General features: G+C 37.8%; 2 protein-coding genes across 2 annotated transcripts; one reads left to right on the forward strand and one right to left on the reverse strand.

Moving 5' to 3' along the window:
- Window positions 1-926: 926 nt before the first annotated feature.
- LOC135618531 (fructose-bisphosphate aldolase 1, cytoplasmic-like) lies at window positions 927-3,563 on the forward strand. Its single transcript, XM_065119469.1, has 2 exons — window positions 927-1,164; window positions 2,279-3,563. The coding sequence occupies exons 1-2, from the start codon at window positions 1,137-1,139 to the stop codon at window positions 3,325-3,327; spliced, it is 1,077 nt and encodes a 358-aa protein (XP_064975541.1). The 5' UTR covers window positions 927-1,136; the 3' UTR covers window positions 3,328-3,563.
- A 1,083-nt stretch (window positions 3,564-4,646) lies between these two features.
- LOC135618532 (uncharacterized) lies at window positions 4,647-21,438 on the reverse strand. The gene is made up of 14 exons (XM_065119471.1): window positions 21,216-21,438; window positions 19,050-19,105; window positions 18,768-18,942; window positions 18,472-18,573; window positions 17,733-17,804; window positions 13,936-14,052; window positions 13,739-13,816; window positions 11,294-11,356; window positions 11,109-11,205; window positions 8,344-8,422; window positions 8,055-8,263; window positions 7,769-7,914; window positions 7,549-7,671; window positions 4,647-5,029 (listed from the first exon to the last, which is right to left on the reverse strand). The coding sequence occupies exons 1-14, from the start codon at window positions 21,300-21,302 to the stop codon at window positions 4,877-4,879; spliced, it is 1,557 nt and encodes a 518-aa protein (XP_064975543.1). The 5' UTR covers window positions 21,303-21,438; the 3' UTR covers window positions 4,647-4,876.
- Between the last annotated feature and the right edge of the window lie 383 nt (window positions 21,439-21,821).

A 21,821-nucleotide genomic window follows, 5' to 3' on the forward strand; every position in this document is an offset into this window, starting at 1 on the left:
CTTCAGAAAGATTCTGAGGTCATGGCTTCTACTCTTCAGAGAAATGTTTAGGTCAGTTTGGTGCCATCAAAGATTACAATGTCAGAAGCTTATAATACATACAAGTTCAAGCAGGATAAGAAGTCATGTTTGTCATCTCCTCTATTTTCTGTCAGTTGATGAGCTCAACAAAGGCATCTTGGAGTCTGCAAACTACAAAATAATGCTAAGCTATCAGGATTGAGAAAAAGGAGAAGAATGAGAGTAAATTAAAGATCAACTTGCATAACCAAATTCAAGTCAACTTTTCAATAAAATTATTGGTTTTCTTCAACTAATCCCCTGGTGTGATAACCTATGCAGGCAATGAGCCTTTACAGCTCAAAGATGCTGGCTGAATTGGTGAAGTGTCAAAGAACCTAAAAAGTTACTGTGAGAGTACAATGGAAGTGTTTGGCATTAGCAACACTGTTACTTGTATAAGATGTGTTGATATCTTATTGATCTTTTACATGGAAGAAGTGAGAAAGTTTGTGGCCAAAGTGAATCCCACAGGCAAATATCACATTTTATTCTCATTATATGGTGATGAGGAGGCTTATAACGGTTCCGATATATGTGCGTTATATGGGTCGTAACGGGCTCGACCTAACCGAGGTCCAAACCAATGTGGGGGATAGATAGCCCACGGTAAGTTTAGACCGGTGGCGGGCGGCCTAGCCATGTGGTTCGTGGTCCGGCTCGGTGGCGCGAAGCTGTTCTACCTGACAGATCGATACCCAAAAAGAGACCGCTGCTGACTTGGTGGTCCCATAGAAAGTTCTGTGGGGGTGGGAGAGCGAGTGACGGGTTTGGGGGTGAGTATAGGGGTTATTTTAGGGTGAGAATACCAAAGCAGCTCGCGGCCACAGGTTTTGACGAAACCATCGAAGAACGGCCGAGCCGACATGTTGCGATCTCCTGTCCCCAAACCCTACCCTGACCCGTGCCCATCGCGGCGACGCTGACCGCATCCTTCTCCTCTTCCTCGATCTCCTTCTATTAATACCCGCCGCCCTGCTTTCCCTTCCTCCTCGATCCGTCTCTCTTTTCTCTCCTACGCTCTATCGCGCCATCGTTTCGTTCTTCTTCCGATCTCTCTCTTCCTGAACTCGAAGATGTCTGCCTACTGCGGCCAGTACCACGGTATGATCCTTTTAGATGCCGTCGTTCTACTTGTAAAGCCTCGTTTTTTTTCGTTGTTTTGGGGATCTTCATCGAATCCTTGATTCTGCGTGTCGTAGAAGAGCAACTTTTTTTGGTGGATTTGATTGTTTGGTTGGGATTTTTCGTAGATCTGAAGCGTCTTGCTTGTAAAGAATCGTGTTTTTCCTGGTTCTCGATCAGATGATCTTGGATCTATTCTTGTACTGTCATAGATCGAGTGAAATGTCGAGAATCCGGATCTTAAGGTTAGGCCACTTGGAATTTTTATGGTAGTCTTATGATCTTCTTGTTTTGGATCTGCTTTCTAGGGTTATTTTCCGCCTCGATTTATCCTTTTCCTGTTATAGAGTTGATTTGGAGCTAATAGTAAAGAAAAAGCAGGTTTTCCCCCCTTCTCTTTTACTATTATATCCCGTCTGTTCTGAGCACAGTAGCTATTATGCACATCCCTTTTCTGTAGATCTCGAACATTAGTTTGAAACATTAGATTTTGTTTTCTCGATCAAATAAATCTCGAGGCAGCCTTACATTTTCTTAACGTCAGTCATACACACTGTGGTTCTTTCCAAGCAAATGTCTTTTTTCATTGCCTTTCCCGTCCTTCGCTTATGTAGTATAATGCATCAAAAACTTGTCACTCTGTTCTTGTTGTCATCATGTAAGAAAACCTTAGTCGAACCTTTACATTTCACATGCTCTAACCATTTATGTTTTGATTTGAATAACAAGTATGAATGCTGTCCTCACTTATGGACATAACTAAGTAACACGTAATAGGAAATAGGCCGATGTCTAAAAGATTGATTAGATACTATTATCCTATAAATGTTTGGACGACTAGTGTGATAACATCATCCATCTCTAGCATATTGCATTATCTGCATGGTTGTCTGTGTGTTTTGCTGGAGCCGAGGTGGTTAGATAACCCTAGTCAGAACATAAATAGAAGTTTTACTTGCATTAGATGATGATGGCTTATCCAATCAATGATTTGCCTTAATGCATGTTTACTTTTCGGTATCGTTGTACATGGATATATGCATTATCTTCTTGTGTGCCATGAATCTAAGTTTGCATTTTCTTCATGCTGCAGATGAGCTTATCGCCAATGCTACCTACATTGGCACCCCAGGCAAGGGTATCCTTGCTGCTGATGAGTCCACTGGCACAATAGGCAAGCGCCTTGCTAGCATCAACGTGGAGAATGTTGAGGAGAACCGCCGCTCTCTCCGAGAGCTTCTTTTTTGCGCTCCTGGTGCCCTCCAGTACCTCAGTGGTGTAATCCTCTTCGAGGAGACCCTCTACCAGAAGACAGCCAGCGGGAAGCCTTTTGTCGAAGTGCTCAAGGAGGGTGGAGTCCTTCCTGGTATCAAGGTGGACAAGGGCACCATTGAACTCGCTGGTACCAATGGCGAGACCACTACCCAGGGTCATGATGACCTGGGCAAGCGCTGCAAGAAGTATTACGAGGCAGGGGCTCGCTTTGCCAAGTGGCGTGCCGTTCTGAAGATTGGTCCAAATGAGCCGTCGCAATTGGCGATCGATGCAAATGCTGATGGGCTGGCACGCTATGCTATCATCTGCCAGGAGAATGGCCTCGTCCCGATCGTAGAACCAGAGATCCTCGTCGATGGGCCACATGATATCGTGAAATGTGCTTATGTTACAGAGCGGGTGCTTGCCGCTTGCTACAAGGCGCTAAACAACCACCATGTTCTTCTGGAAGGATCTCTGTTGAAACCAAACATGGTGACACCAGGGTCAGAATCCGCAAAGGTGGCTCCCGAGGTGATCGCAGAGTACACCGTGCGAGCTCTCCAGAGGACTGTTCCTGCTGCTGTCCCTGCAATCGTCTTCCTCTCAGGAGGGCAGAGCGAAGAGGAGGCTACTCTGAACCTGAACGCAATGAACAAGCTGAAGGGGAAGAAACCATGGTCGCTGTCCTTTTCATTCGGCCGCGCTCTGCAGCAGAGCACGCTCAAGGCGTGGGCTGGCAAGGAGGAGAACGTCCAGAAGGCGAGGGCCGCTCTCCTCACAAGGTGCAAGGCGAACTCCGAGGCAACACTCGGGACGTACAAGGGTGATGCTGCCGGAGGAGAAGGTGTCTCCGAGAGCCTCCATGTCAAGGACTACAAGTACTGATCAGGCTTGTTTATTTATTCTACCCGATGAGTGTTTAAACAATCGCATTAAGTTCAAACTAATGCTGGTCCGGGGGATCTTTAATCTTTTGCTGCTTAAGATGTTGCTTAATAAGTTGGGGGGCGGTTTATGCCTTCAACTTTTACGGTTTAGGTCTGTTATCCCTCATGCATTTTGTTTTACTTGGATAATGACTGATCTTGCGGTTTGTTCCTCTAAAAATGATTGTTGCTTGATGGATGCTTTTTTTCTCTTGGACTCCTCTTTCGACTGGAAATGTTAATGTTCTCGTAACTCTGTGGAGGATTACCTACTTTGAGGAGCTTGCTACCCATCATCTTTCGATTGGATGGATAAAAAGTGGTTTTGTAGGTCGAACCACTCCATTGTGTTATGTGCTTTTCTAGTGGTGATCAACACAAAGGATGACGCTATTTTTATGGTTAGTAGATCTTGTGGCAGTAAGATTTATTTTTGGTTTTCTTTATCTTTCTTTCTTGTGCAATATTTCTAAGACTCCCAACTCTTTTTGTGTCGTTGACCGAGTGAAGAACATTATTAATATGTATCCAAGTAGTTTGATACTTTAAAATGAGCCGTGTTCCTGAACCCAGCATCCGTTTGATCAAACTTCAAAACTGATCATCTTGTTTAGAGAAGAAGACAGGTGATCTTATTATTCACCCTTCTATAATAACTGTGTTCAGCGAGCAATATATATAGCAGGAAGTCGATAAAATCCAACATTCCCTATTTAAAAAATCTGTATTCTTTTGAGTTCATTCCCTATTTCCACTCGTAGGATCATAAAAGAATTTGATTTCCACAATATGCCGAACGTAAACCACTCTATACCACTCCTTTTTGTAAAAGCTATTTTGGCTTCAAAATACCTTTTACAATACCAAAATCCAAAATCTAATTACAATTGAAAATATATTTTTGTATCTTCAACAATAGATCCTTTATTCATACTTATTTAATTGGAGGAATCGATCCGATTCAAAAAAGCAAAAAACAAAACGTTTCATGACTCCTTATGCATAATCCAATACATTACTACATCTCAAAAGAAAATCTCAAACTGGAACTAAAATCCAATACATTGATTATCAGAGATCCTTTTGATAATCAATGTTGTGTTGATCCATAGAAGTCAAATTGTATTGGTTTTGCCCGACGAATTATGCAATCTAGTCCTTGTTATGGTGAACAACAAACACTGGCAAAAAGTCCATGAAGTGAAATTGTTCACCAATCCAAATTTATGGACTAAACATGCGACTGACAAGTACAGATGAGATGATTAGTCAATAAGATGAAATAAAAGGGGGAAAAGATCATACAATTTTGTCTTAAATGAATGTTCCTATAAATAATACATGCAGCAAACATTACAAACTCTCCATGGTGAGCATGACCAGACACCATAAGAGTCAATAGGTTAAATCAGATCTTAAAAGCCTAAAGAGGATGAAGGAAAATAAATACAATGCAGTGCATGAAAAGGAAGGAGAACTGGAGTCTATTTTGCAGCATATTGATCTAACTAGATATCGTACTTCTTTGGTTGGCGCCAATGCACAATACTTCTTGACAAAGAGCTGAGAAATGAAGATTTAGGAGTGAACTGCTTTTTTCCATAGAGATGCTTCCAAGCAAGATCAGAGTAGGTTGGACCATTTCCCATGGATCTTTCAATCTGCAATATATAGTTGACAAAAGAACAATTATTTTCGTGTTTGCCAATTACTATCTATATCAGAGCAACGTTGACTGAGAAGGCAAGTGAAAACAACGGAATCTGAAAACAAAGAAAGAAAAGCATCTGCAAGTTCTTTTGATACCGAGGAAAATGTGTTTCCAGAGGTAAATGAAATGTTTTAATGTAATGATCAGTAACTTCCAATTTCAATTTGTTTTGCCATAGCAATTAGAAAACATAACGAGCTTATTAAGTATAAATGCAGTGGTAAGAGCCAGTGGTGGCTGCAGATTCATTTGATAATGGAAATCAAACTAATTCGTAACTGATAGTACCACATTTATTAACAGCATCTCAATGCATGATTTTTTCCTTTATGCTTTTCTGCTCCTACATGTGATCATTTGAAGATATGGAAGATACATGTGATCATTTGAAGATATGGACAGTGGCATAAGTAATGGAATCCTGTGATCATTTGAGTCACAGGATCCGATGTTGCTATAAATCTTAAAATCTCACAACCTCTTTCCCATTATCACATAATTTGTATTCGTTAGGTTTAAACCATTATAAAATCAAACACATTTAAGAAAAAAGAAACTTAAAAACCAAACTAAAAATGAAGTTTGAAATGGGAAGAAAAGAAATCCATATTTAGCCTAAGAAAAAAGAGGACTTCAACAAGTGATCCGCATTTTTACGTTTCATAAAGAAAAAAATCCGCATGGCAATGGTTGGTTGCTAATGCCAATAATCTTGAAGCAAATACATTAATAATAGTCTGTCCACTTGAGGGGTAAGGATATGTACATGTAACTTGCCAGATTCCACATGGTAAGAATTTCATGCATGGGAACTAAAAATGTTAATATTAGCAACTGTTAATGACTATGGTTATCTGCAGAATGATTTTTACATGTAAACTATATACAAACATACAAAAGAGCTATAGTAGAAGATTTGGTAGAAACTGCCAGAAGTTCAGCAATTTGCAGCAAGAGGCCAAGGATCCAAGTCCAAGATCAGCGTTCAGTTATCAAGAGCAAGTACTGTGATATTAGGCATTGTTTAGATGAAGAACTTCATCACTGACATTGTATCAGAACACATGGACAACATTTTGGGTTTTCTTTTGTAGATATATACTAAGAATAGATTGAAAATTAGGAATACCATATAAATCTTATACTCCGTGTGTTTTCTTTCAACAATCAAATTGTTCAATATAATTCTATCCAGGGTTCTCAATTTCAATATGTACTGTTTGGTACGGGCGATATGTACTAGTTCTGAGAGGATACCGGTACGTGGACCATCCTCTACCGGGCAGTACCAGTGTTTTGACTGGTACCGAGGCATACCGACCAGTATCGTCTCGGATTTCGACCGTTATCGAGGCATACCGATCGGTACGCCCGGGGGTGGTAGGTGAAGGTATTTTTAAGATTTTAGAGTGTACCATCAATACGCCCTAGCGTCCTGACGATATATACCGATACATACCGTACCGAGCAGAGCTCGGTACGCCGATACAGACCGGTATTCAAAACCCTGATTCTATCAACAACAAAGGCAGCATAATCTATGACATCCACCTAGCACCCCAGAAAACCATCCAGAAAACCATGCTTGAGGTGAAGACCTAATAGATAAGTATTTTTCTGGGCATCTTCTTTAACAAAACATTTGTACATTCTAGTTTTAGGTTCTTGATGACAAAGTAATGTCTATATTGGATGAGATCACCTATTCCTTAAATAAAGCTATGAACAGGTTTGACTTTTCACAATAGATTTTGAAGCCTAATGATTCCTCTGGTATAATTATTTTTTGAGCAACCAGTGGTGTCGAAAAAGTCTATTAACCAAGGTTCTAAATACCAATTCAATTCCAGTTTTTGCAACTAATTGGATCAATATAGTACTAAGATACCAAGTAGTTTAGCAACATATACCACATGGTATCACTTAAAAAATAATTATTATATTATACAAGTAGTAGAGAGTTTAACAGTTATCATGGTTGGACCACAGTATCAGTCGGATGTACCAGTCCAACTGGTAATTTAAACCATCCTATTAGCTGGTGTCGAAAATCAACAATTAGAAAAAAGTTGGATCATGATTGGTATGTTCATAAAAATATTTAACTTCTAAATTTCGACTTCCTTTCATGTAATTTGTGCCTTATGCAGGTACAAGAATTATTGTCCTGTATCTTAGCAATTGTAGATGAACATCTATTAGAAAAAAGATGACTCATGGAGGCATGTTTATCAAAAATTTAACTTCTACAATTTCGACTTATAAGCAAGCATATGCCTTATGCAGGTAAAAGTATTCATTTGCATGAGTTATAATGTTAATGCAAGTACTTGTCATTGTCCAAATAATATGTAAATTGTGTCCTCTTGGCTTTTGTTGGATAAGTTCTCAATAATGGATGAAAATAAATAGCAGTTGGAGTTAACTTTATCTAAATAAGAAAAAAAAATTAGAAAGACCATAATTCACCTTGCTTATTTTCCCATTCTTCAAGTGGTATCGGACACCAGACCAATTTATCGATTGTGAAAAATGCGAACGAATTGCAGAGATAGGGTACAAGAAGTTATCCACAAGCATAGCAAGAAATACCTGCACAACAATGTACAGCTTATATCTTACCTAAATATTCCACATAGATACAATAAAACCTAGAATCATGAAATTAAGTTGCAAGAGAAATGCTTACAAGTCTCCAATCATAAGAACCAAGTGAGACTGTTGGCCCTTCTGGAGATAACATATTGCATAATTGGATCTCCACCTTAGTCAAGTTCCACATTGAAAGGAGTTCTATAATAGTAGATACAAGCAAGCAGCTAACCAGCAACAAGCCTGAACATTTGCAAGTGGATACATCTTTGAGTATTAATTAACTCAAAATATAAAAGAAAAGCTACTGTCAGCATTCCTGTTTCATATTCACCATCAATCAATTTTCTAATATCTGAAGAACTAAGGAAAACCATGCTCACCACAAGATGAGGCAGATGCCTCAGATCTAGAACCACTATATGGTGCTCTTAAGGCTGCTGCAAGATGTATCAGTGCCATAAAATATGGCCAAACAAATCCCCAGGATAAATAGCAATGTGAAGAAAACAAGGCACGGTTCATCAGCCAGTTAACCCTCGATATGTAGGATTCAAGAACAAATGTTTGCTTTCTTAGGTAATTCCAGTATCTACATGAAAATGATACCAAAAAATGGTGAATAAAAGTGCATCAATTATGAGAAAAATTCCAATAATGAAGTTTACAAACCTCGAGAAGCTAAGGTCCCTTGCAAGAGGGTGGGGGAAGACAGCAACTGGTGGTGACCAAATAAGCCTCTTATGTTGCCCTGCAAAATAGAGGTTCCATGCTTATTTGAAACTAAAGGTGATGTAAAAAGACATCGGCTCGCAAGGTCAAAATTTTTTATCTTCGAATTTTTTTTCTTTTAACAATGAGATACAACTTAGGATATAGAAAGTCATTTCAAAGAAATAATTCTAGCAAAACTATACCACCAAATGGAAGAAATATTCAGTTGCAACAAGCTGAAATTAATTCCATTGTTTTCCCTCACTCCTTGAATGTAAGTGACGACCCCAATGAGCATGAGCTAATATAAGAAATATGGTTTTGCCAAAATAAGTTCATATAATTCTGCATAGTCAAGAAAGGTGAGTCGATTGACAGAACCATATATATTGGATTTTGCTTAGTTTAGGCACTTAGTTCCATTTAAATTAATATTTTGTGGAACCTCTACGATAACTATTATTTTGGAAGATTATTTCCGTATTTTTTAGTATCTTAAACTAGTGTGCAATGTTCGGGACATGCAAGTCAGACTCGGACCTGTATTCAAGGATTGAATTCAACAAGAAATCAAGGATACACAAGACATATAGGCCAACTTTCATTATTGCATACGAACCTTTCATTATAGATACAAGACCTAAAGCCCTTCCCCCTATCAAACTTACAAGGAGGACCTTGATATATCCTGTGCCCTAAAACATATATAAAGTGCAAGAAACTGGGCTAACAAGCCCCTACCAGTTCTCTCTCAGACCAGAATTGCTTGATATGTTTGATATATTACTAAAATTGTGAAAAATTAGCAGTGGTGCTAGTGTAATTTGGCATGGCACAGTATACTGTGTACAATTAAGATGTTGGACCAGTACGATATGTTTTAGAACACCATGATGCTTGAATCCAACTATATTTTTTTCTTCATATAGGTGTAATCTTATGTTTTGAATACGAAAGAATAATCCAGATCAGCATCTTTTGTAAGTTCTTCTGGCTTCAGCAGTACCTACAGACTAGAAATTAGATAATTCCAGCTCAAGTAGTTCACAACCTTAGGCAGCATTAAGCCCTAAAACAATTAATACACAAGCAAGATACTATAGTTTGGGTCTTATACATGATCTTGCTGTAGGGATCCAATGACAATGTCAAATTGACCTCCATCAAGCAATTAGCACAGTTTACTGACGCGTAACTTGATATAGCTCTCTCCTATGTGGTTAGATACTTTCATCTTGAACATTTTCTTGGATTTTAGGTAAGAGGAACCAAATTGATATGTGCAAAAGCTGTTTTAAGTTTTAACTACATCATGTCGATAGTCTTGAACTATCCTTGGAGAATTTAAATTTTATCTAAAACCAGCTTGTCTCCTTGAAAGAACAATAGCAAGGATTAAAAAACTGCGACTAGCACGTACTGACCAATATTTATGGGTCCAGCCAAGCTGGGACATGAGGACCAGGTGAAATTGCCTAATCTGGTTTGAACCGGAGCTTACACCTGGTATGATTACCATAATCTGCATACCATTTGGTTTTGATGGTTAAAACCAGAGATACCAGATGGTAAGTCTACCATCATTATCCCTGTCTTTTCTTTTCTTTTCGACAGCTTTAGCCTTCCTTTTCTTTCTTTTTCTCCCTTTCTCCTATCTCTTTCTCCGTTTTTTTCTCTCTTTCATATCTCTCCCCTCCTCTTCCTCCTTGCAACCGCCTTGTCACCCCCTGTTCCATCACCACACTCCTCTGCATCATCACTGCTGCCTCTTGTGCCCATAAAGATCGCCATTTCCTTCTCCACTTCCCTCCCTCTGCTTCTCTTCCTCCTCCTCCACCACCTCTGCCTCATCCTCCATTCTTCTATCCCCCTTTCTCCTGGTCCACATGGTACTGACTGAAATCAGAATTGGTGCTTCAAGGGCTGTATCGGTCAATCATAAGAGCCTGTATTGGTCAAACTTCCAATCAGAATCGGCAGACTGAAATTTTAAACCTTGAACAAAGATCCATTGATGCAGAAAATTGAAGTTTTACAGAAGAGCCTGTCACAATTGAGTATATAGATATATACATGAAGCCATTTTTCACTGAGCATAGATACATATTTATGTATGTACTAGTCGTACTGATTGCCCAAATATCCGGAAGCAACATTCATTGGATTTCAAATGCATCATTAATCAATCATAAGACAATACATAAACCATTAGCATGACAACTGTTTTGCCTCTGAACTCTCAAGTCTGGACATGACAAAAATTAAACGATTGTTTTATCTATCAGTTTCATATGACAAGAGAAGAAAATATGCTTCAGGCATCCTATTGGCAGACATCTTAGATATTTTATCATCAGAGAATTAAAATGTAGACCTTTGCTGAAATCAACACAATTAAATTGCCAATAGGCTTCACTTATGCAATACAAAATTATAATAACTATGCAGCACAAGTTCAGTAGGTAAATATAATATGCTTCAAGCATCCTATTGGCAGACATTTTAAATTTTTTATCAACAGAGAATTAAAATGTAGATCTTTGCTGAAACCAACACACTTAAATTGCCAATAGGCTTCACTTATGCAATACAAAATTATAATAACTATGCAGCACAAGTTCAGTAAGTAAATACTAAGTAAAATAGTCTCGCGATAACTTCATTTGCAGAGTCAGAGGAGTTTGACACTAAAATTTTAATTAGAAAACTCTATGAATGATTACCGGCAATGGCTGCCAGGGTCATGTCATCCGAGTATCCACCATCTTGAAGCCCACTCACAACTCCATATAAGTCTTTCCTAAAGTCTTCAGCATGCATCTAGAATAATGCCAATACATAAGAGTTGCATATCAAAGTTTAGTTAATCCCATGTAGCTATAACAAAGAGATAAGATGCCAATTTTACCATCATGCAGCCTCCCCACAGAAAGACAGTCCTTCCTCCGGTTGCAAATCCCATGGAGCAAGGCTAAAGAAATAGAGAAACAATATAATGTGAAGTGAGAAAACAAATTCTGCAAAATAGTAGAGTACTGATTTCTATTATTGAAGTTAAAAACAGGATAAACATAGTTAAAAGGATACTTCAATGTTGATATGTTTTGTGGATAATCATTGGTTGTAACCACAAAATACAAATCATTCATAAAAAATGTAGGAGGTGATTAGATATGTAGATTTAAGATCATATGAGAATCAACTTAAAGTTTCATCTCTTTTCCTGAACATAGCAGCAAAAAAGAGGGGCTGACATAATATAAAGGTCAATTGAGGAACAGATACTTTCATTTGAAAGTTATGCTCATCAAATCTGCCAGAAACCTTCCAAACTATTGTATAGAATATGAACATGATCTTCTTAAAAATCTAAACCTGTCCTTGCAACATATATATTGGGAAATAGCATTGCACTTTCAACTTCCTTCAGAAGAAACAAATGGGATACTGAAAGTTAAAAAGAGAAGGATTTCCACAAGTTTGTAGTCTAAGAAAGCCATAACCAACAAGCTTTTTCATTGGAATTTTTCAAATATAATGAATTCTAAAATTGATTTATGGTGATCTTTCAATGGATTGAAACTAGTATAATCTATGGTGGTGAATTAAGATAATATAATTCCAAGTGTGATTTTGGTTAACCAAAGTCTGATGATGGAATGTTTTGAAAGTAATAAACATTATCGTTACATATCCCAAGCATGGGCATTATGTTGTCACAAGACTCACAACACTAAGGGAGGCTTGCAGTAGTAGGTGAGGCAAACAAACAATAGCATGAATCAAGATGTCTTGATACGCAGCTAAAAATTTGGGTGACACTAATCATTCTGCTCAACCTCATGACACAAATTTCGTGAAATTCTAGAACAAGATGATAGTTTGTAAAGCATGTGAGACTGTGGAAAATGCATTTTTCAGACAAGTAATGGATAAACTGCTTGAAGAAGTTTTTCTTGAATTTTAATTCACGACGGACAAGCATCACCCGTGCTATGTGCCTATATGTCAATATCACAAATTCAATTAGATTCTGAGGGAAAATTTTCCTTTTCAGAAAGGACCATGAAGAGACACTTGACAGGTGTGTTCCTTGAGTGATATTATTTGTATTCTATGGTCTCTTCAGTTGAAAGGTTATAGATCAGTTGATTAAGTTACCATCATTAAAGTTTTGAATGTCCCAAAAAATTGTTAAACAAGAATCTTAATAGTCACAGGGGTTAACCGATGCCTCATCAACAGTAAGAGAAGGGGACAGAGAGAGAAATTGAGAGAGAGAGAGAGAGAGAGAGAGAGCAGAATAAGAATGTTTAATTTAATTTTTGTGTCAAATGACTTATCTAAGTCGGTAACTTTAACTTACCAGCTAATGTATAACTATAATTAGCTATTAAAAATAGGAGTCGGCAGCCACAATTAGGAATAAGGAAGTCTTAGATAAAGTTTTTCATTTTAATGCCGATCGTAAAGTTACGTAGGCAATATAGATGAATTTTGTCTATAAATATAGGTATGAGTATGTAGCTATTACCAAGTCAGTTTATAGAGTTGAGAAAAATTATCTGAGAGAGTTATGTCATGCCTCTTCCTCATTGATCTACCTTTCATGCTTCTAAAATTTTCAAAATTGCATTTCATTACCAAAGTCTTCATTCCTTATAGGACTATATGGATCATGTCCTGTATTATTAAGAATAACATCTACTTCTAGTCACATTACTTTGCACTATTTTTAAGATCATACCATGATTTGTCTGCCTCTCCCTCGGCCAAAACCTCTAAACAAAATTAACTCAAATTTTGTTATAAATAAATTATATGGCCTCCTTGGACATATTCCAGCTGTCTTGAATTATTCTCTCTAGTCATCAATTAGAACAACATAAAACTCATTGTAATGCAAAACTCAGTTATTCCTTAGCCAGTCAATATTAACAAGGTCTTTACTTACATAGGACAACCCCATGTCACTTGATGACTAGCATGGACTTGTGTATGATATGATGGAAATAGGTTGATCAAAAAAGGAGTTGAATAAATTAAACAATTTTTTTTTTTGTAACATTCATATTGTCTTGTGCTTGGAATGAAAAAATTAAAGAAAAAGGAGTTAGTATCATCTCTGCCAACACAGACTACAAAGAAGATTCTTCCAGCAGCCCTACAGCATCTTATGCATGGGGAAGCCTCTCATACCTAGTGAAAATAAGTTTTCATAGTGAAACATGCAGGCAATATGCACAGCATGGTATCTAGTAATCCATTTTAATCTCATGACCCTGTTAAAAGTATAGAACTTACAAAAAAAAAAGAAAAATAACAGAAAATGAAATTTCGGATATACTCATACCATGTGATATTCATATATGCAGTAGCTTCCTAAGTTTCCTGAGGGCAAATCAAGAGGATAACCCGTTTGAATGAAAATCTGCACAAAAGAAAAATATAATTCAATTTGTACATGGAAAAGAAATTAAAAAAAGCTATAAGCTGACAAAGAGTTATAGGTTTATAACAGTGATGTGTCGATTGCAACAAATTTAGTACCTCAGGATTTTTCTCCATTTCTGATGTAAGGGCTCCTATTGATCCAGGATGGAGCCTAACATCATCATCCAGGAACAACACGTACTTGCTCTCTTTATGCATTCTTTCCACACCAACCTGCAATAAGATTGCATGATGCTTAAAAGTCACTTTTCATTTGTCATTTTAGGAACAAAGAAACTCATTGATGGAGGACAGCAGAAAAATATCGAGTTCAAAGAGAACCAAAAGTGTCAAGCATCTGTGAAGTTTAAAAATCATGGCTTTACCACCTCAAAATGGATTTTTTTTATTGACTAGTCTTATTTTAGATAAAAATTAAGAGCAGCCCTTTGTTAAAAATATCTGAGACTATACTCCTTTTAGCCACGCGAAAGTTAAGTAGGCGATAACTGCATCAATAGCAATGGCGGTTTAGAACCGCTATTGAAGTAGCTGCTATTTTCCTAAAATCACTATTGTAAATTGTGATTTTTCCATAAACTGCAATTGATGATTACAGCTGAAGAGATGGTTTCCACATCATCCAAAATGAGGCCACTTCAAAAAAATTTTCATGAAACAAGGACGGTGTCAAACTTTATTTTGATAAAGAGGCTAGAGAGGGAAAAATTACTCATAATGCAATTTTTTCATAATAACTCTGGAGAAATATATTGCAGTCAAAAAATTATTTCCAAATCTACAAGAAGGTTCTCGATCCAAGGTCCAAAACACCAATTCAGAAGAGATCGAAACTTAGGACAATATTTTAAGTTGGAACTTGGAAGTTTATGCGATGCATACATAATGAATCATGGATGGAGGATCCTTATAATCCAATAGTTTCTTGAATCAAAAGGCACAGGAACCATAGTGCCGGAGTCTGTATATTCTTTCAATCCTAGCAGCATACAAGACCTCAAATGTAAGCTTTCCACATTTATGTGAAACATATATTTTAAAGGGTTACATATGGTAAATCCAAGGATCGGCATTTTAGGTACCGAATCCATTTCGGTGATCTTGTTGGATCAGTACATACTGGTTAGTACTGATGTTTTGTGTGTACTACCAGTACATACAAGGAGAAGAGGAAGGGGCAATGAAGGAAGAAGAAGGAAGAAGAGGAGATGGAAGAGGAAGAGGAAGAGGAAGAGAAGAGAAGTACCTGGTAGACATTTGTGTGCGGTGATGGTGTGAAACAAGGTCGCATGATGTATCCTGCTGTGTATGTCAGACACGATTAGAGCAATGGCGACAATGTGCAGCAAGGTGACCGTGTGTGAGACGCAACCGCTTGACGAGGTGGTCCATTTTGGTGGAGAAAGTTGCGGGCTATGATGTCGTGTGCAGAGGAAACTTCAGATGTGTCCATTGGTGGCGAAGGAAGTTACGGTCCTCTCCCTCGATGGTAGAAGGAGCTGCACACAGAAGCAAAACGACGAAGGGAATTGCACACGAAAGCTAGACCTTTGGATGTGTTCGTTGGCGATAAAGGAAGCGTTGAACCTGTGCGTTAACAGCAGAGGCAGCGACCGCACATATAGTAGGTTGGTTTATGGGTCGGGGTCGCGTGGGGGGAGGGTTGCATAGCTTTAGTAAAGCTATTTAGCTTAGTTGGTTCAATTGGACCAAATAAGATACTGTTCAACCGAACCAGACTATCAATTCTGGTTCGATTGATTTGCTTCAACCGAGCGCTCGACGCTTGGGTTCGTGAGTGCCCAAGCGACATGCATCAGCTATTTAGCTTAGTTAGTTCAATCGAAACAGACTATCAAGTCTGGTTCGGTTGCTTTGCTTCAACCGAGCGCTCGTCTAAGGCGCTTGGCGCTTGGGTTTACAAGCACCCATGCGGTGCTTAAGTGAAACGTGCCGCCTAAGCAAGCCTTGAGGTGCTCAAGCCTCGCCTCGCCTCACCCGAGCACCTAGGCAAGCACCCGGGCACCTCTTTAAACCATTGCTTGACACACAATGTTACTAAATATATATTTTTTTAATATGAGTGTAGATGATTAAGAAACAACATAAATAAAAAAGTTGTATCACTTAGATGAGAATATTGAGGTAATGTATGGAGGTAATAGGAAAGATAGGAAAAGAAATGAACAATTAGGCATAGCAAAGAAAAATCATTTAAAATGATATTTTCATATACCAAGGAGACCTACAGATGTTTTGGTTAGAAGAAATCAGCCAATTAATATTAACGATATAATAAGAGGTAGAGGGAGACCTAAATAAAGTTTTACTAGACACCATAGATAACGATTTAAATACTCTTAATTTAACTAAGAATATATTTTTTTATAAATCTCAGTGATAAGAAAATATTCATGTGGACCTTAAATAATCAAAACATTATCGCTTGTTGTTGTTGTCTTTGTTGTGGTTGTATTAGCAGCACATAAAACTGTGCTTAACCCATATGTCCAATATTTTAGGCTTTATGTGGCTAATCAATCATTCCAAGGAAAGACTCAAAACCAAGGAGATGGAAAACATAATTCAAGATCATGGAGGTTCTAATGGAAGCATGATAGATAATGTTTACCAACTCAACTTGGTACAGAGTTTCAAACCAACATGAATTATGCAGTGGACCTCACTAAAAAATGATAAGACGAGATTAAAATAAATATATGTAAGTAGCAATAATATGTAAATGTGAGTATCACTGTGGAACTTATCAGATGTTCAAAAACTTCCAGAAGGAAATATTACAGGTTTTCTAGTAGGGAAAAATGTTCATATTAAAGGCAAAAATATGTCATGAGACAATTGGACACAACAAAAGAAGCTTTATTTTTCTCTTTCTATTAATCTTAAAAAAAACCAGTATATCTCCTTTATTACCTCTAACCCCTGTCGTTATACATAACATGATTTTACTTGCCCAATTCAGTTTATCAAAGAAAGTGCTGCTGAGATGCATTAAGTCAAATATGTATCTTCAATTCAACCATCCCAGAATGACATACCTTACTCAGACACTAATAGATTATAATAGTTTATCTGGGTTTGAACTTCAGACAAATCAAATAGCTTGTCCTGAAGAAATTTTGATAAAGAACTTGATTCCAGAGCTTCACCTCTCTGACTTTCCATTAAATAATTATAACAGTTTTCTTTCAGCAAGTAGTTTCTAATAGACTTGAGATCAAATTATAACTACAGAAGTAGTTATCTAATAAACATGTTTTTAATTGTCCACCAAACTAACATTCCAAACTGCATGCTCTATGGTAAGTGCTCGTGTATTTGTAACAAAGATTCTCACACGGTGCAGCCCTACCCTTGTTAAATAATGAAGGATGAATCTAAAACAATAACTTGCTATGATCAAGAAATAAAATGGAATATCTTGGTTTCTACAGAAAGAACAGAAAAAAAAACTTTTAACATAGTATATACCAGAATATGCAAGACATTAATCAGTCAGAGATAACATAATACTTCCGAAATGCTATAAATTATATTAATAAAACTGTAACTTACAAAGCTGTGACAGTATAAATGTTTTGGTTTATGGAAGTAAAAATTGATGTAGGGAAAGAACTGGCATAATCTTAACAAAGGGAGAGGTTTTTTCAGATTCCTATTCTATCGCATTCGATAGTTCAGTATAATCATATGAAATGTACATGTCCAAAACTTAATCTAAGGCTAGTATATCAATCTTGCTAAGAAAATATTGAACCTTATATTTCTTTTAATACTTATAGCAAGGAAACGTATAAAAAGTCAAAAGCACAGACAAAAGGAAGCTTAAAAGCAGTAGTCTCTCGCCAAAATAATAGAATCACTTTACATACTAACTGATTATGAATCTTCTGACTGCATGTTGTTGACAAACCAGCTACAATAACCTTTGCATCAATGTTGTCCTGTAAATTATGCATGCATGACTTTTGGTCAGGAATTTCGAAAGGATGAATAGACATTTAGACAAACAGTCAAAAATAGATACAAGTCAAAAACCATATAAATGAAACTTTACTGAGCTTTTAACCAATCACTATGACATGCTTTTTCGGATATTAAGTCCTGCAGATGTCAATATCCACCAAAAAATGTAAATCTGATAATTGTAAAGAAAGATCATATGAACGGGCAGTATATCTCTATTTTATATAAGACACTCCTATGTCATCTAAGAATTGAAGAATTGCAAGTGAATGGATGATAAAAGAAGATTAAGTACGAGGTTGACCAGGACGGACTACATCCAAACATAATCATGTATATGCAGCAATGTAAATGTTCCCTACTCCAGTATTACCACCTATGAAGCATAACAAATTTGAACAAAACCACTTAAATTGCTTATTATCCCACCCAAAGAAACTTTAGTTATCCTAAATGCTAAGACCCTCAAATTTTCAAAAGTTAAAACAACTCTTAGTATCCCAAAGGAAATGCCCGCGAAAGGTAAATTGAAAATTAATCAACAAAGGAACTGTCCTTAGCCATAAGAAGCACAATATACAGGGACACATATCCAGGGAACTGTCTTAGCTGTAAGAAGCAATATATGCAGGGAAGCATATCTACCTGAAAATCTGAAATGAGCAAAGACACAGCACGGTAAGCTGGATCATCAGTACTTTCAACTATAAAAAGAAACTCGAGAGGTCCTCCATAGAGTGAAGTGATCTGCATTCATAGAATTTGTCAATAGTACTTTAGTTGAGTGAGATTTAACTGATGTGAAAGGAAACCATCTCCAGATACAAATGAGCTGCAAAATATGAATGCCACAGATAAGTTGAAGGACCTATATTTCCTTAAATTCATGTACATTTACATTTCTATCGACACTTCTTTTTTTGAAATACTATATAACTCACTTGACTTCTCCAATTTTGCAAGTTGTGTTCTCCAAAGCCTTTCAGAGGCATGATAACCGACACTCTTGGCAAGTTCACCTGAGCAGAGTGCTCGAGATCATTAACATCTTCACAGATGAATGCAAAACTATTGCCATTCACAATATTAAGCTTCATGCGCCGGATAACTTTATTCCTGAGAATAGAAAGAAACTGCATAACACGTGCTTCTATTTGTCACATAGCAAAAAATTGCATAGCAAGTATCTATAGTTATCTTGCTATTGTTGAAGAAAAAATTACCTGATATAGGCAGCACAGGCCCATCCAAGAGCAAGGGTTAAACAGATTACACAACCCTATAGACACAAAAAAAGAGTTCTTAGCTGCTGTTTCTTTAACAGATCATCAATAAGAAGCCCACATGAAATAAAGAGAACATGGAACTAATGTAAAAGTAAAACCATATGATAATAGAAAGAGCCAGGATAAAGGTAGCAACACAAGAAAATAGTGACAGGAAATTGAAAGATGCCCTTTCTAACAAGGATGACTACATATCAAGGGAGATAAGATCCTTAAAGCTGTTCTAATATTTATTTATAACCGAAGCAATAAATAAAGACAACTTAAAACTCATATGTTCCTAGGGCTTTTAGGAAGACTTGTGACAAAAAAAGGTTCTCTTTTGAATCCCAATACATCATACCTAAAGAGACCTTTAGTTCTCCAAACATAACTTCTAATAGCTTAATAACTTTCCCGACCCATATTATTCTTAAATATCGACCGGACCAAAATTTGACTCTGAATACAATGCAAAATATTTAGTGATAAAAATCCATCCAGAAATTACTGAAGAGCAGGGGTAAAAACCTCAACTACATCCCCAAAAGGCTGGGTGAAGAGCCTTTGTCAGCCCTCTCATAGCTCAACTAAGAGGTTGATGAAAGCCTCTTTCTCAACTCCTATTTCAACTAGAAATGAACCCAATTTATCCTGTTAGAGCTGGATACTTCTTTTTCTCCTACACCAAGTAGGAGTGAAGTATTAATGACTCATCCATGCTGGATCGTGCGAGCTGGACTCGGCTGGACAAGTCCATGTAAGGGCTGAACAAAAGGATTGGCATCCATTGATTGGCTGGAAGATGCTGGAATATACTGAAATAGGCTAATTATTGGCCAATTCAAATGAAGAAGATTGTCCCAATTATATCAAAAATGGATTAGCTTGGGATATATATCTTGGGATGGAGTACTTCAGACGATTTGTTTAACATCCATTATATCTTGTCTGATAGGTCTATCAAGCAAGATCACGTTAGAACTACAATATAAAATAATCCGGTTTTTGATAAAATAACTAACAAATTAGGTCTTAAAAGTTATAGAGAAAATTTTAGAAAATAGAACCCAGAGGCGCCGAAGCTATCCTAAAGCTTGTTCTGCCCCTCGTGCAGATTAAATTTGCAGCCCAAAGATTCAACCGAGGTTCATCTTCTACATACACTAACTTCAAGAGGTTGACTGGTTTCTTCCAACTTGAGCAACGAGAAGTAGAAAAGGTGGCAGAATTGAGAAAGACGCACAAATAATCACTTATTTTTTTCCTTACAATTCCTTTTAATTGTGTCCCTTGTCTCGCTAGCTCAATCTACTTGTCTTCCATGAACAAATGAATGCACCATGCAACGCCACTGCCTATTGGTCAAACACAGCTCCTCTCCTAGTTACCAATGCAACTGGGTGAGGAACACTCCTTTCCACCTTTACCAATTCATTTGAATGAGCTCTTCACAATGATACATCCATAACTTAGTTGTAAGTGTTTTCAACGCATCCTTTGAAGATTCCATGGTCACACCATCAAGACCAATTACGATTGTGAGGAACACTCCTTTTCCACCTTTGCCAATCCTTTTGAATGAGCTCTGCACAATTATACAGTGTTCTCAATAACTTAGCTGTAGGAGTGTTTTCAACGCATCCTTTGAGGATTCCGTGGTCACACCATAAGACCAAACACGATTTATGTTAGAGGAAACATCCCCGGGACGTATCTTTCTCAAAAAGAATCCGCACAAACTTCCTGTCAATTCAAAAGAAGAGTCTCATTCTGGACAATCAATCTGACTTCAGATACCCAGATCTGCCGACAAGTTAACCATTGACATCCAATAGAGCACAACAGTGAACAATGGACGCCGAATCAATTCAAGTCCCCAAGCAAAACCGGAATATGAACACAAGAAAAAAGAATAGAAAAGAGGATTAAGAAAATAAGAGACAGTTTCCTCGTCATAGCCGCAACTCCATTAATCGGCATTAAAGGATAAAGAAGTACCAAGTAAAAGGACAACGGGGGGGTGGAATATGATGCAGGGTACATATGTTCTCCAGATCCGGAGGCAGAGAAACGGAGGACAAAGAAAGGAAATCCCATCCAAAACCGACTAAATGCGCCTACCTGGATCTGGATGAAGATGGCGAGGGGGCTGCAGCAAGCTCTGCTCGCCGCGGCCAAGAGCGCATCCAGAGCTTCCAATGCGGCCATTTCCTCCGCCCGTCGAAGTTTGTATTGGGCCCGCAGCACGAGCCCTAATCGCCAACGCACTATAGGCTCTCACAACTCCATCGGCACCCTCTCGTCTTCCTTCTCTTCGGCCTCAACGAATTAACCGGAGGGCTAAAAGGAATAAGTAAGCATTAAAGTAATGTATAGATATAACGCACAGGTAATATATGACAAACGCACGACGTATCTTCACGCACGTATGATACGCAGTGCGATTCACTGTTAAGAGCCTTATCTTAACGTTCATTATAAGGCCACGTAATCAAGTAAAAGGCCCTTGTAGGGGATGTGCGAGGCCATGGCTTTTCCAACGGCATAAATGGGCGAGTGAGCCGGCGATTGCTGATGGTGTACAGGGATTGGTGCAGGGCGCCACCGACGGGGGAAGCGTGCAAGGCGAGATGGATGACGACGCGTGTCCAATACTAACAGAAGCACGGATCAGCTGTTTGACACGAACAGAATCCACCATTGATCCGCCGGTCCACCGCGAGAAAA

The sequence above is a fragment of the Musa acuminata genome, chromosome BXJ2-8 (assembly GCF_036884655.1).
Source record: "Musa acuminata AAA Group cultivar baxijiao chromosome BXJ2-8, Cavendish_Baxijiao_AAA, whole genome shotgun sequence".
Classification (NCBI taxonomy): Eukaryota; Viridiplantae; Streptophyta; class Magnoliopsida; order Zingiberales; family Musaceae; genus Musa; species Musa acuminata.

What these genes read in the sequence shown, in the direction of transcription:
- LOC135618531 (XM_065119469.1), top strand. Translation starts at nt 1,137, where the DNA reads ATGTCTGCCTACTGCGGCCAGTACCACG. An exon ending in CTACTGCGGCCAGTACCACG is followed by an intron (nt 1,165 to 2,278) that starts GTATGATCCTTT and finishes TTCATGCTGCAG; the next exon opens with ATGAGCTTATCGCCAATGCT.
- LOC135618532 (XM_065119471.1), bottom strand. Translation starts at nt 21,302, where the DNA reads ATGGCCGCATTGGAAGCTCTGGATGCGCTCTTGGCCGCGGCGAGCAGA. An exon ending in GTTCTTATGATTGGAGACTT is followed by an intron (nt 7,672 to 7,768) that starts GTAAGCATTTCT and finishes ATTGTTGTGCAG; the next exon opens with GTATTTCTTGCTATGCTTGT. An exon ending in AGAATGGGAAAATAAGCAAG is followed by an intron (nt 5,030 to 7,548) that starts GTGAATTATGGT and finishes TATATATTGCAG; the next exon opens with ATTGAAAGATCCATGGGAAA.